The following is a 15,159-nucleotide window of genomic DNA, read 5'->3' as shown; positions in this document are numbered from 1 at the left end:
ATGCCCATGCATTAAAATAACTTGAATATGCAAACTCATTTGGTGGCTAAGCATTTTGTTGAAAGCTATGCTTCTGTTACAAGAAATGTTTAGTGCATGTTGCTCCCTTTTACAGAATGGGAGCTGCTAACTTAAGAGTATGCCTGAGTACGTTTGTCATTTCATATGTACTAATGCTTTGCAGTATTTACTACTTCGAGCAAATGCATTATTTATGGCCTCATTGTGCTGAGGTAGCATCTGGTTCATAAACTTCCCTGTAGACTGGGAAAGTTTGCTTCAGATTTAGCATTGCTATGTAACATTTAAACTGCTTGGTATTTGACTGCGTAATGTTTTCTTTGTGTAATTAGTTGTCCTTGCTTCTGCTCGCAGAACTTGCAGATGGAGATGGCTGAACAAAACACGAGGGTACAAATGCTCAAAGAGGAGGCACTTGAGCTGTTGCGTCAGGGACCCAGGTACAGCAAGACTGTTGAGTCAGAGCTGAGTGCCCTCAGCGAGAGGTGGAATGCAGTGGTCGAGAAGCTCAAGGTTATTGTTCTGTTGTCTACTCTTGTCTGTTCCTTGTGCTAGCCGACAGTGTGCATGCATACAGTGCCCAAATATTAGAAAAAAAGGGAGGAAAATAAAAAGGCTCCATGTGGGGTTGTTTTGTACAGTATGGGTCACTGTTAAAAAAGAAGAAACATCTAACCAGTGTAAAGGCCAATTTACCTGGGACATTTCTTTGCCTTTGTCAGGAAGAAGTGGCTGATTTAATCAGTTGGATGCACAATCAGGAAATTAAAACAAAAAAGATTAGTCTTATGGCCTTTATGTCCAATATTGGCGATAATTAATGGCAGAATACAAACTGTGTGTTTTCTTTAGCAGGGGACCGTGCTGTGAATAGTTAAATCTACACTTAGGTCCATTGTTAAAGGGAACATGCAGGCAGTGGGTGACATTTGGGTGCTGCAGTTTACTGGTTCCCATGGAAATGCTGTCGATGAACTATGTAGGTGCACGAAAAAGAGCCAGAGTAATCTTCCATATATCACCTGCGGCGAAGCTGTACGTTTCCAGATTTGCTTTCGAAGGGACTTCACTCATGTTCTGCTAATATGTGTTCCCTCTAGCAGTGGACCTGCATGTACATGTAATACTACGATTTGTTCAGCTTTGACATTCTTCTAGAAAGATGGCACTCTTGTGTCATGCATTTCACTTTTTTGTCAGTTTGTTACACTTATCTAATTGTTCGTATATTGAAGCTCCAAGCATCTTTCAGGCTTTCCTTTATGAAAACTGGGTGACCTGTCTCTCTCTCACTCAGTGTTTTGCAATTTGTGCCGGATTCTTTCTCTCAAGTTCTTGCTTTCATAGGCACATCAGTCTTGGGTTCATTGTTGAGTGTTTGCTTTTTCTGACAGCCATCTACAAGTGCGCATGAGCCATAAAGCCACTTATGCTATCATATCACGTCAACCAAGCCACTTGGAATGAAATTTTGTATCTCAGATAAGAAAGCTTTTTATAAAATTTTTGGTGGTTCGTTGATACCTGGAAAAGCAGGTGTCAGTTGTTTTAAACTTGGGAGAATATGAGGGGCTTTAAATCTTGGAATGTTTATGGTACCACTGCGAATGCGAGCTGCCTTGACACCAATGCACAGCTGTCAGGTTGGTAGCTGATTTTTGAAAAGTGTGTACAATTTCTTTTTTGTTTAGACCACACATACCATAGAACCAGTGTGCATAGAGGTTCAGCGAAGCCTCCTGAATGAGCTGAGAGCATCACCTGTCAATCTGTCGTCAACTTCATCAGAGGCAGACTTGTCAGCGATTGAGCAGCTTGAGGCTAAGCTGCGCCAGGTGAACAAGAGGGTCGAGGCCCTGGAGACACACTTTGACAAGGGTATCGAACTTGTCACCAATGATGTCCTCGAGGAGAGTGAGCAGACAATTAAGGTGAGATTATGATGTGTTCTTTGCTCTAAATAATTTGTGTTTCCTGCAGAAGCAACACAAAAACATTGAAAAAAAAAAATGCCAGTGTGGCTATAGTAGATCTTTACAGCCTTCTTGAAGATAGATTTAAATTAAATGTGGGACCATAAAAACCAGCAAGATTGCATGTGTGGGCAGCAGTGTGTGAGCACATGTTTGGTTTCCGAGGTTGGAAAAAAAAAAGTTTTTTTTTTTTTGAGCACGATTGCAGTCAAATTTTTTTCACTGCAGTTGTTCTTATGCCATTAGGTTTTAGGTTGTGCGTCTCTGATTTAACATCAGTGATGCATTCTGAGTGGTGAATTGTTAATCTGCCTTTTCTCATCACTTGCAAGCGTTGTTCTTTCTGGTATGAATGGGCTTTTTTCTGCCCAAGCTTCCGCACGAGCAAGTTTCAGCAGCCTCTGATGTGTGTTCTGCAGTTTACTGGTTGTGTGGTCTTTCCATTTGCAGAAGCTCTCATCAGAGATAGAGCACCTTGGGCTGGCTGTCGACCAGGTGTCGACAGACGTGGATAGGGCCGCGCCACGCTTGGGTCCCGTGCCTGCAGCTCTCGAGCGCCTCCGATCAGAGACAGAGGCATTGGAGTCCAAGTGGAATACAGTGCGGAAGGCAGCCGAGCAGCGCCGCTCCCACTACCAAGACCTGGTGGTTCGCTGGAAACTACTGCAGCAGCAAACAGATGCAACCGTGGTGCAAATGGTCTTACTGCTGAGAAATCTTGAGCATGCACGCACGGTCCAGAGTCGGCAAAAGGTATGTGCTTTAATGACAGAGCAAAACAGCACAATGAATGATGTCGGCAAATGATATGGTAGCTAGCTGGCTTTACAGTATTGCAAGACATTGTTTTTAATCAAAGAAAAAAATAAACATGGCCGAAGCATTCTTTATAAGCTCATTAAAAGGGGCTTGTTCCTGCTAAGAGGTCACTCAGAGTAACAAATCGACAGAATAAACATTGGTGTTGACAGTGACAGCATTCCCAGCCACTTATTTAGAATGCAGACCCACGAATGTGAGCCTACAAAAATGCATGCACAGAAACTAGTGGTTGCTGGTTATCTTGTCAGATAAACTCTGAAAGCAAAAGTCACTGCTGGCTGTCCCATTTGTATAGCTCAAGGTTTACGCAGATATATTCATGTGTGTCTATATTTATGGGTTCTCACCCTAAATAAATTGGTTGGAAGTACAGCCAGTATCATCATCATTTATTTTTTGTCTCCTTGTCACTGTGCGTCCCTTTAGTGGTGATTATGTGCTTTAATGAGGGCATTAGTTGTCCATCTTTCATGTTATGTGACTGTTCTGACAAGGTACTTATAAGGTATGCTCTATGAACATAGTGTTTGTGTGTTTGATGGTGCAGAGTGTATGAAATAGCCAGCTTGTGCAAAATATGTTTGAAGTCAGCACCTGTTTTTGCATATGTGTTCTCCCTGTGTCTTCGTCTTTTGTGCCGCGCTAATGGTGTCATTGGCCTGGCCACTATGAACTTGCAGGCAGCTCTAGAACAAGCTGCACGTGTAGGCCAGGAGGTGTCCTCCCTCCAGCAGCAGGCTCGATCCATGGAGCAGGAGCGGGGTGTGCCCTCAGCAGCCACCCAAGCGCTCCTGCAGCGGTTGCTTCAGCTTTGGAACCAGGCCCAGGGCCAGATTGCAGTGCTCCACTCTCCTGAGCCGTCATGTCGTGTCGCTGATGGCACGCAGACCGAACAGCCGCTGGCAGTCATTGTAGACTCTGGTGCTGTTACCTGCATCCCCGACTACGTGGCAAAGGTGGCCAAAGTGCGGGAAGCCCTGCTCGCTGTTGGGAGGCAGGTGCATTCTCCAGAGCTCTGTGGCAAGGACTTTGAGGACTTTGAGAAACAGGAAGGCATTCTCAAGGTGAGCGGACATCAGATTTGTAGCATACTGATGTTTTGTGAGTCCTAGCATGTTGCTTGCCACATATTAGCATTTTCTTCTGCATTTCCTGTAAATTTGCTGAGTACTTAATTCATTTACATATTGGTGGCTGACTGTCTGTGCATTTGTAATGTGTAGTTGCTGTATGGTTCAGCTGGCCAAGTAAAGACGCACTCCTTAATGATAGTTGGACAGAGTATGTTTCATGATGCTTTACATTTGTATGGTTGGTGATCAGCTTGATGGTACTTATGCTGAGTAGCACTCTTCTCACTTTAATGCATGAGCCTAGACTCACTTAAATGTGATGGCATTCTCTCATCATATGAAACCATTGGTTTTCCCTTCACTAGGGGCATGAAAATACTCGAGCATTTGATTTTGAATGGAATAGTGAACGTTCGAATAATTAGCCACCGGAAGGCACGCTGATCCAATCGAATATGCAAAGTTAGTGTTCACGCATGCAGATTCGTGCAGTTCGGAGCTTTCTACCCGCATGCGAGCACACAGACCAACTTAGTTGGCACGCGTGCTCGCGGTAGTTGCCGGCTGGTCGACCGTGGACCCGAACGCCGGTTCGAGGGCTGTCAGTCAAACCCATACGCATGATTTTGTGATCGATCACTGATGAGCCATCAGTAGGAAGATATGACATTGGCTGGCTGCGAGTTTTAGTCATGGCCACACCATTGGCCAAACTTTCTAGATGGTGAGCCTACGGAGCTGCTTTGTCAGGTGTCGGTGACTAAAGTTGCGGTTATCGAATTAACACAGATTTATTTACAGTGCTCGCATGATCCTCAGAAATCTGACAAACTGCCTCACCAACGAAATCGAGTATAGAGGATGACCGTTGCATGTTTACGGCCGTCGTCTGCGAAATACTGTATGATCGTCCCTCGTTCTGGATGCTATGAGTAGGCACACAATGGTATTTTATTGCTAAAGCAATTATATGAACACTCCAGGTGCATTTCTGCCATCATGGTTGCCGTGATGTTACGTGTAAAGTTGAAGAGTGTTAACATTGTCCGTGTGCACTGTATGCTGTATGTGTGAATGAAAGCATGCTAGTGTGAGCCACTGGTGGCAGATCAATCTTGCGCGCACAAAGGGAAAAAGTGGGGAGAAAGTGTGCCATCTTCCATCGCACACAAGGCACTGTGGGGAGGGGGTGTGTGTACTTTGGTGGCTGCTGTGTATGGCACAGCCACACGAGCCTTATCTTGAAAGTGATCGGTAATGGGGACAAAGTCTAGGCATGTAGGCGCACTGACAGCCGATATCTTTGTGCGTGCTGTGTTCTCTTCAGTCAATTTGCATTGAAGCGAGAGGCAGCACTAAGGTCAATTCACTGGCTTTAAATTTGCTCGCTCCTGCTGCTGCGCTTCCTCACTCCAGTGTTTTGACAGGGAGTTTCCGCAGTCATTGAGTGAGATGGGTTTATGTTTGCTTGTGCGTGCATGACACCATGCTTGTTAATTTAGTTAGTAAGTGAATGTTTACAAGTTTATATGGCTGATAAATCTACTATCCTTACTTGATATAGCTGTCTACTAATTTGTTATAGCAATGGATGCTTTGCCTTGCGGGCAAAACTGCGACATTTTTCGTTGCTTTAAGCGACCTGTCACGAGGCCAGCTTTGGATATACATGGTGGGTTCGAAAATATAATGTGACAATGCGCTAACACATTTACAAAGGGCGGAAGATGAACGCGGACGAAAAGGAAAGGAGGTAGAGGACGGGGAGATGTTGTGCGAACTTACCATGGGTCTCCCGATTTGAGAAGGCTTTATGGTCGGCCCCTATTGCGGTCGATGCATGCAGCGCTGAGTGACACAGTGCGCTTTCCCTGCTTTTGTCTGTCACGCAGATTGGCCTTAGCTAGCTGAATATAACGCACAAGAGCCACCTACCATAAATATGGCAAAACCCCCCTGTTTTCTAGGAGAAAAGTGTAATACTGTCGAAGAGATAGAAGATTGCTATTAAGCATAATATTGCCCACTATTAAACTGAAAACCTCATTGGTATTTAGGACAACTTTGCTATTTCTTCAGCTTGCTTCAGAGGGAAAAAGCACCTAATTCTATTTTACAGACATTCTAGCGATAAAAAATGTTTTCCAGACCTTGGTATACGAACTGAGTTGTTGTCAGTGCTGGCATGCTAATTTGGTGTTCCCTTCAATAGGAGTAGAGCATACTTTGCATCTCAATTCATAGGTACCTAAGTTACTGCTAGCTACCAAGATACTTGTTGAGCAATGTGATTAGCCTCCTGAGCATGTGCAGCACTGTGTTTATTGCACAAAATTTTGAAGCATAAAAGGTCGTGTTAAGTTTTCTGATGTTCGATTCAATATATGGGCTTTTTTTCTTGATTCAATTTGATATTCCATTCGAAATCCACTATTCGGTATTCGCACGTCCCTAGTTTTCACCACTAAAAGAAAATGAAATAATATTGCTGTCATTGTATTTCAACATGGCCAGCATCCAAAAACAGTTATTAGGCACATGCATGAGCTTTAGTGATTGGATGTGGTGTATCTTGCATCCTTCATACCCTTCTTGGTCGCTAGGCATAATTTGTATATTTGTTAGGAGTTTCACTTTGAAAGTTATGTTGGTACAATCGGCACTTGGCCTTTTATATTACCACAGTCTGTGAAAGAAGCCCTGGATGCCCTAAAGCCTACTGTGGACTCTGTGAAGCAAGAACAGGCAGCCATAATGCAGAAAACAAACGAAAAAGATGCCTTGGAAGTGTCTCGTGCAGTCGAAAAAATGAGTGAAGACTGGACCAAGCTGAAGCAGGTCTATGCAGACCGTCACAGGTATGCTTCCATCTGTGTGATGTGCAGGTTGTAAGGGTTTTATTGAGATAGAGTTGTGCAAAAAGAAAGATGGGTTTGCACACCAAGCGCTATAAAATTTGCTTCTGTGATTGTATCACATAATAACATTGTGGTAACTCATTTGTTGTCTTGTATCTCCTACATAACAGGGCCACAAACACTAATCAAAGCTTTAGTTAAACAGATTCCTACAGTGCGTGGGATCAAGTCTTTTTTTTGCATTTGTGTTTGCTTGTTTTTAGTGCTGCATAATTCATTTTGAAGATATTACTAATAGTCATTTGCAATCATTTGTGTGTCCTTTGTGCATATGTAGTGAACATTAATTTCTTTCTGTTGCACTTTTTCAGTCGTTGGCTGAAGACACGCGAGTTTTGGCAGCAGTTTGATTCCAGCATTCGTGGCCTGAACCTCTGGATGGAAGAAATCGAGACAATCCTTGTTCAGTGCCATCTTCCAAATGGAGATCTGGACATTCAACTTTCACAAAAACACCAAGAGGTAAGCCTGTTTGATTAACTCAATGTTTGTGTCTCTAGACTTTTGAGGCAGATCATTTTTGATCACATTATGAATATTAATGTTTTACAGCCAAGCTTTCATTGTACTTTGCAAACAAATAGTTGACTACAGTACAGATCTTGATCTCTTCAACTGTACTATAGGGATCTGTGCACAATTTTGTTTTCTTGTATTAAGTTTGCATTAAGAGCACTGCTTTCACTTGGGTAATGGCTCTTTAGGGTAGCTATATTTACTTGTGTGTTGAAAGTAGAGCATTTTGGTCGAATTAAGTTATGCTTAAAAGCACTTTCGCATTGAGCTTTTTCAATAGTCGTTGCTTACTCTTTGTGAGTGTTGACACGATGATATACTAGTTAGAAGGTTTGCTTGAAAGGCATTAGACTTGGAACCCGATGAGACCTAACCTAACAAGTATCTGTACATTTTAATAAATTTTTCTTTTGCTTCTGCAGTCAATGGAGAAGCAAGTCACTGAAAAGATGCCACATTTTGAGGATGTGAAGACCATGACGAAGCAGATCATGGAGCAATGCTCAGCTGCTGATGGTGTGCTTCTGCAGCAGAAACTGGACACACTGACCCGCCGATGGAAGTCCATTATTTCTGAGCTTCAGTCAAGAAGGGAAAGGTAAGTAGTTTTTTTACTGATAGCTGTTGTGTGGCCATTGAAATGAAATGCTGTTCGATAATCGTGGCAGCATAGTGCCCCATGTGCAAAGTGATAGAATAGTTGCAGTTAAAGTTCAATATGGCAGAAAATATACATTATTACTCTGCTGCTTTATCCATTACTCATGTGAATGCTAGGGAGTAGACTATGATGAAAGAAAATCTGGTTTAGCATCACAAGTGGCTGATGCACTTTGATGCATAGACTTCTCTATGTTTTTAATTGTGAAGTGGTAATATTATGGGAGAGTCACTGGAGCATCACTGGTGTGTTATGGTAATGTCACAGGAGTGTCATGTTGCTGCGGCAGCTCGCAGACAGCCAAGTGAGACAAGATTGAGCAGCAAGAATAAAATTACTCTTTTGAATGAATTTATTTCTACTGGGCAATGAAACAACTAACATCATTCTTAGTGATGACTATGGTCAGTGTTAATCACATCTATTGCAGTGGCTTACACATGGTCTTATTTTAGGGTGTTGCCATACATGCCAACTGATTTGATTATTGGTATACTAATATTTCAATAAAAAACTGCTAGCATTGTGGCAGACAGTTTGGTACAAAATAAGTCATGCAGGACTTGTACCTTGATGGGACAGAATCATGCATCTGATACAACACAAAAGTTCATATGGCAGGAGGATCCTTGTTGAAATTTGCTGTTTGAAAATAAACCTAGGTGCAACACAACATACAGTTGTATTGAGATGTAACACCTTTCTGGCCCATATTTTGCAGGCTTGCAGTTGACAACTCCCGCTCAGAGCAAGTGAAGGAGGACTTGTTGGAGTTGAAGCCTTGGTTGATGGAAGTTGACCGCCTGCTGTCATACACCCCCAATGATGAAGATGACATTGAAACCACAGAGGAGAGGCTTGAGCAGCTAAAAGTGAGTGATGTGCACTTGTATGTTGAATAGAATAGAATAGTATCTATTCAGACATATATAGAAATGTCCGGGGGCGCTTGGACTAAAGGTATACAGCTTTGCCTGACGAGGCTCTGGGGCCCTTAGATGCACTTATTCCGTAAAAATAAACTATAGAACTTTCACACGCAGCAGTATGAGGTAGCTGTTTCAATGTTACACGTGCAGTGACAGACAATAATAGTACAACAATAACAATGTAACATTAACAATGTGTGCTTCAATTAGCAGTAAACCATAGAAAATTTTTGTATTTCTAATGATTAACAAGATCCTTTATATTACTGCTTTAGTTTCAAATTGCAGGAAGTATTACTTTTTTGAGATACAATTCTGTCTCAGTTTCAAGTAATTTGAACTTTGTGAAATAGTTTTCTGCCTTGTAGGATTTTTGTTTTCTTCTTATGATTCTTCCTTTTTCAGAAATGCGAAGAGGAAATCGGGGCCAAGAGATCAAACCTGCTGTCTGTCATCCTTGGTGGCTCCCTAGTCCGTCCAGCTGAAGTTGAGAGCCTTGAAGCACGGTTTCAGAAGGTAAGTGTTGCTTTGCTTTTTTGCTTAAGTAAGCTATATGGATAGCACTTGGTGTGCCAAAAAAAATAAAGAAGAAGAAAATAAACCGTAATTTGTAGGTGCAGAGCTATTTGACATCAGTATAAAAGTCAAGTATACTTATACATGACACCTGTACTGTACAATACCAATGAAGTTGTTACTTACGTTCTTGTGAAGTTTATCTTTGTTTCATGCTGGAAAAGGAATTATATGTTTCATTACATTACCTCAAGTTTTGTGTGTGCTTCCTCTGTTAGATGCAATAATGTGCTAATTATGTGTATTATTAACTTGACGCCGTCTTTTTTCCCATTTTCGAAGTTAATTTTGGAAGGTAATAGTCTTCTAAGGACTGAAGGCATAGCCAGAAAGAAACTATTTTGATATTTATTGATCTTTCGATGTAAACATTTGCTTCACTTTTCAGGCCAGCACAGCTCTCCCTCAATCACGCAAAACTCTGGAGTCATACATCCCTCAGCTTACTGAATTCGAAGAGGAGATTGCAGCTGAGCAGCAGAGGCTGAGTGAAACTCGACGAGATGTTGAGAAGCTGCTGGCTGCTAAGCTTCTTGGAGATCCACCTCCGGAGGTCAAGGTTAGCGGCCGTATTCTCAAGTTATCCATCAAGCAGAGACAGAAACAGGGGCAGTATTTGCATGCTGAAATTCTGCTTTACTCACATGGCGTCAACCTCGTCTGCACTCTGCGTCATTTGTTTAATCCTGTCCTCTTCACTGAGGACGAGAAACACGGTATTTGCATTCATATAATGTGATCGCAAATATTGTGCAGTGGCTGACTTTTAGAGGTCTCAAAACAGAGAGATAGCTGCAAGGAGGTGCTGATCTGGGGCTCATTGGTGCATGTTGCTTTTCATGCAGTAAGAAATGTGTCTAACATAGAACTGTTGTTTCTATATGAGCGTATCTTGGTCATCCAGCTACATGAGGAAGACAACTTACCAATTTTAAAAAGCATCTACATCGTGACTTAATGGCAGGTACAATGACCAAATCCACCAATTCATAAAAATGGATAAGACACACATAAATGTTCGGAAATGGAAAAATAATGAGTTCCTGTGAGCTTTTAATCGTTCTATCCATCGTGTTTGCACTTACCTTCTTTTTACTGCTTGCAAGCAACACAACTTGGCGGAAAAGTGGCCTCTAGCCTCTCTGTGCTGCCAACATTGCACTCAATTGCATCACTTTCCATCTTACACACACTCATGCACTGAAAAACGGGGTGGTTCATAGTAGCGTACACTGAAACTTCGTTAAACCTAGTTGGCGGGAGCTCAGAATAAGTATGTACTAAACGGTAGTACTGTACTGCTTAACCGAAATAGCATGAGATCGCCTGCTTACCTGTCAAAAACGGAACTCAGAGAGATTGTGATGAAAGGGCAAAAACATGCAGTGTTTATTCACTTCGCTTGACAAAAGTGTATTATTTTCATTTGATGCCGTGGCTGCCTAGCAGCAGCGAAAGTGGCCTCAAATTTACTGAAGCTGCAAGCCAGCTTTTCAGTCAGCCCCCTCTTCTTGGCAAACACTCGCATGGCAGATTCCTCGTTGGTGTTGAATATTCTCCATGCACAGGCGCAGTAGCGCTACAGAAGTCGCGGTGTGCCTTTTTCATTGCGGGGTGCTGTTCTCGTCACGACGAGTGGATTCATGAGGCTGATGTAATGCACAGCTTCTGCCACTGTCGGGCCTGAATCGTCCGTGCTGTCGCTTTCCGTATCGTCTTCATCACTGTCGTTAGGTGACACTTCATCATTATCATCATCAGCCTGGTTACGCCCACTGCAGGGCAAAGGCCTCTCCCATACTTCTCCAACTACCCCGGTCATGTACTAATGGTGGCCATGTTGTCCCTGCAAACTTCTTAATCTCATCCGCCCACCTAACTTTCTGCCGCCCTCTGCTATGCTTCCCTTCCCTTGGAATCCATTCCGTAACTCTTAATGACCATCGGTTATCTTCCCTCCTCATTACGTGTCCTGCCCATGCCCATTTCTTTTTCTTGATTTCAACTAAGATATCATTAACTCGCGTTTGTTCCCTCACCCAATCTGACCTTTTCTTATCCCTTAACGTTACACCTATTATTCTTCTTTCCATAGCTCGTTGCGTCGTCCTCAATTTAAGTATTACCCTTTTCGTAAGCCTCCAGGTTTCTGCTCCGTACGTGAGTACTGGTAAGACACAGCTATTATAGACTTTTCTCTTGAGGGATAACGGCACTCTGCTGTTCATGATCTGAGAATGCCTGCCAAACGCACCCCAGCCCATTCTTATTCTTCTGATTATTTCCGGATCCGCAGTCACTACCTGTCCTAAAAAGATGTATTCCCTTACCACTTCCAGTGCCTCACTACCTATCGTAAACTGCTGTTCTCTTCCGAGACGGTTAAACATTACTTTAGTTTTCTGCAGATTAATTTTTAGACCCACCCTTCGGCTTTGCCTCTCCAGGTCAGTGAGCATGCATTGCAGTTGGTCCCCTGAGTTACTAAGCAAGGCAACATCATCAGCGAATCGCAAGTTACTAAGGTATTCTCCATTAACTCTTATCCCCAATTCTTCCCAATCCAGGTCTCTAAATACCTCCTGTAAACACGCTGTGAATAGCATTGGATAGATCGTATCTCCCTGCCTGATGCCTTTCTTTATTGGGATTTAGGTTCTTTCTTTATGCAACAAAATCCCAATAAAGAAAGGCGTCAGGCAGGGAGATACGATCTCTCCAATGCTATTCACAGCGTGTTTACAGGAGGTATTACAGGAGGTTTACAGGAGGAGGTGACACTTCAGCAACAGGCAATGATGCCGAAAAGCCAAACCTCGTAGCCGACATCTTTTCTTGGTTGCAGCAGTACTGCCAAGCAACTTTTTGCATTCCAAATGCCACCCACTGTAGTCAACAGTAGATCGCTGGCGCATGCCAGTGCCGACTTCTTCGTGCCACATGCGATGGCACAAACGATGTTCAATTTAGCTTGTATGCTAAGCACCCAGTGTTTTTTATCCGAGCTTCGGTATGACGAGTCCTTGCTTGCATGATGCCGAAATGATGTTGATGTTGATGTGGCTTCATGTGCAAATGCACAGGGTGCTTGGAGTTCATTGTTCCGATCCCTGACGCTTGTTCTGACGGGCCGCCCGATGGGAATGACACACCGCTGTGATTGCGGGACGAAAGGTGGAAACACTACGTGTTAACCTATGTGTACGCAATAAGCTGGTGTGGTTTATGCGGATACAAAACGCATTATGTTCAATGGCCGCTGAGTCGGGGATTTGACTTTACTACTTTTAAAATGAAACTACTGTTTAAGTTGGTACGGTTTAACAAGGTTTTGCTGTACTAGTATTTGGCAATGGTCAGACAATTTTTTTCACATATTTGTGTTTGGATTAGCTAAACTTGCATTTCTTTCATTCGGCTGTTTCATGAGAAGTTTTAGACATAGCCCTGAAGGTTTGTTGTGTATTGTGTGTATAGATTGTAGGATGTATAATACGCTGAATGTAGGGGTTACAGAATATTCTAAATACTATGTGACAACTTGATAGAACACTGCAGAAACTTAGCTTTTTCTTCCCATTGAAAAATGAAATACACAAGAGTAGAATCCAGAGTGAAACTAATATAACAAATAGTTTCTTTGTTTTTGTTTTTCAGATTGCTGAAGATACCCTTTTGAGGCATGGCAACACGATTCAGGAGATCTGCTCAAAGTCAAAGGAAGTGGAAAAACTGCTTCCTCTGTTGCCCTCGACCAAGAACAAGCTCAATCATCTCAAGGAGTCATGGGATGCTATTCAACAAATAGTGTCAAGGATAGGGCCACCACTCTCATTAGTCATCGGTGTGTTCATGCTCCTTATTCCTTTCCGACATTTTGCTTTCTGTGTGACTTTGTAGCTTAGTGTTAAAACCAATTTGGTACACAGACAGATGTTGACAAAGCGTGGACTGATCATCTATTGTATATTGGCAGTGCATGTAAGGCACAGCAAAGTGAGGGAAATGGTGAGAAACGGTGAGGGAAAAAATGCAGTATACGTGCATGTGAGAGCTAATAAAGTGACAGCCACAACATTGCCATTTCAACAAATTTCAGTGTGTTGATGACTGCAATGTTGCAGGCCAGCACCATTGCTTGAACTTACTTTGACTCGTTCAATAAAGGAGGAGAATTTTTCTTGCTTATCGTAATTTGATAAACTCGTGTTATCCCAATTCAAGCTAATTGTGCGTTTAACAAAAGGAAACACTTATAATGCTCTTCCTTTGCCATCGAGTCCTTAGGTTTCTTCCTGCATGAAAACCAAAGTTTTCCTAGGTTGTATGAAAGTGTATTTTACCCTACCAAAAGCATCTCCAAAGTGGGTCTTTCAATGCTTCCTGAGTATTTCGGATGTCCTGGACCAGTCAAATGGTTTTATACATTCAAAGAGCCATTAAAATGCAGGGATTTGTGTAGATTCTGGTAACAGTGTGTCTTGGCTTCCCAACACTCATATCAAGATGGTAATGTGGGCTCAACCTGCCCAGCAAATTTTTGTTGTTAAATTTATTATCTGTTGCAGATTTTGAAAACATCAGCTACCCTTCGTCACCCACCATAATGCCACTGACGGGCTACACCAAACAGTGGAATGACCTTGCAGGTGAGCTTGAAAAGTGGCTCAAGGCTCGAGAAAACGAACTGGAGGCCCTCAAGGTTGACTATGGTGATGAAGAGTCCGTCAACTCTGCCATTGAGTACCTAAAGGTCAGCGCATGCACATTCTTAAAAGTTTATGCTAAGAATGGATGCACGACTCTGTGCCTGCATGCCATCTATAATTCCTTCTCAGCATGCAGGTGTTCTGTTCTTGTTTTACTGATAAGGTGGAGCTTAGTAATTTTATAATAATTTCTTGGTTCTTTTTCTTGTGCATTCCTTGGTGAATGTTCTCGGTGCGTTACTGTTTTGTTTGTGTCATTTATGTTTGCTTTGTTTTTATGTGTTAAGTGCTGCGTGCTGTATAAAAAACAAAACACATAAGTACTTATAGGCAGGTGTATAGTGTGTTATCTGGCAAATGACCTGGATGACAGCTGTCTTTTGAGGCACGGACATGGATGGCTCTGCCTAGTTTGTATGGTTATTTATCAGGTTTCTACATCACAGAGTGGTCTTCCTGGTGTTCGTTTAAACGATATAGAATAGAGGAACGCCTCCACATAGACATATATGCCCCAGCTATATGTGGAAGGATTTGTGTTGACTTCGCTGGATTGTAGCTACTGACTGATCCCTAGGATTCTCTATGACAATGCAAGGGACAGGCTGCACAGACTATGGTGGCGTGCCATAGAAATACTTCTAATTATGCAGCAAGAATATGAAAACTGGACGTTGTGTCCTAGACTCCAGACAGAGTTGATCCACCTGTACAAAACTCGCTACATATGGTTGCTCAGTTTTTCTGTGAATTTACTGCATTGTTCTAGCTGTACCTTTTGTTTTATCAGCAGTTTCTTTGTCATTTCGTCTTTTGCAAAGAAAGCAGACACCAATACCACTTCATTTAATTGTGCTTACAAAGTAACTACCAAAGAGAATGAAAGTGGGCACATATTTGATCAAGTTAAAGTGAAGCATAATTGGTGAGCATGTAACTGCATATGTCTTGAATCTAACAT

The 15,159-nt window shown here is 42.4% G+C and overlaps 1 protein-coding gene across 13 annotated transcripts in view; it reads left to right on the top strand.

Annotated features, from left to right (window-relative positions):
* Window positions 1-15,159, top strand: part of Dys (Dystrophin) — a 488,311-nt gene that overhangs the window by 183,865 nt on the left and 289,287 nt on the right. For all 13 annotated transcript variants that reach the window (XM_065448316.2, XM_070539180.1, XM_065448320.2 and 10 more), the window contains 12 exons: window positions 376-534; window positions 1,713-1,952; window positions 2,445-2,747; window positions 3,497-3,880; window positions 6,575-6,747; window positions 7,119-7,269; window positions 7,746-7,921; window positions 8,706-8,856; window positions 9,319-9,429; window positions 9,878-10,048; window positions 13,147-13,333; window positions 14,058-14,242. In XM_065448316.2, coding sequence (XP_065304388.2) covers window positions 376-534; window positions 1,713-1,952; window positions 2,445-2,747; window positions 3,497-3,880; window positions 6,575-6,747; window positions 7,119-7,269; window positions 7,746-7,921; window positions 8,706-8,856; window positions 9,319-9,429; window positions 9,878-10,048; window positions 13,147-13,333; window positions 14,058-14,242 — 2,391 coding nt within the window. The remainder of the gene's footprint in view (window positions 1-375; window positions 535-1,712; window positions 1,953-2,444; window positions 2,748-3,496; window positions 3,881-6,574; window positions 6,748-7,118; window positions 7,270-7,745; window positions 7,922-8,705; window positions 8,857-9,318; window positions 9,430-9,877; window positions 10,049-13,146; window positions 13,334-14,057; window positions 14,243-15,159) is intronic.

Source organism: Dermacentor albipictus, chromosome 5 (assembly GCF_038994185.2).
Source record: "Dermacentor albipictus isolate Rhodes 1998 colony chromosome 5, USDA_Dalb.pri_finalv2, whole genome shotgun sequence".
Classification (NCBI taxonomy): Eukaryota; Metazoa; Arthropoda; class Arachnida; order Ixodida; family Ixodidae; genus Dermacentor; species Dermacentor albipictus.
Note: the sequence above shows the minus strand (reverse complement) of the source record. Positions and strands in the feature narration are given on the sequence as shown.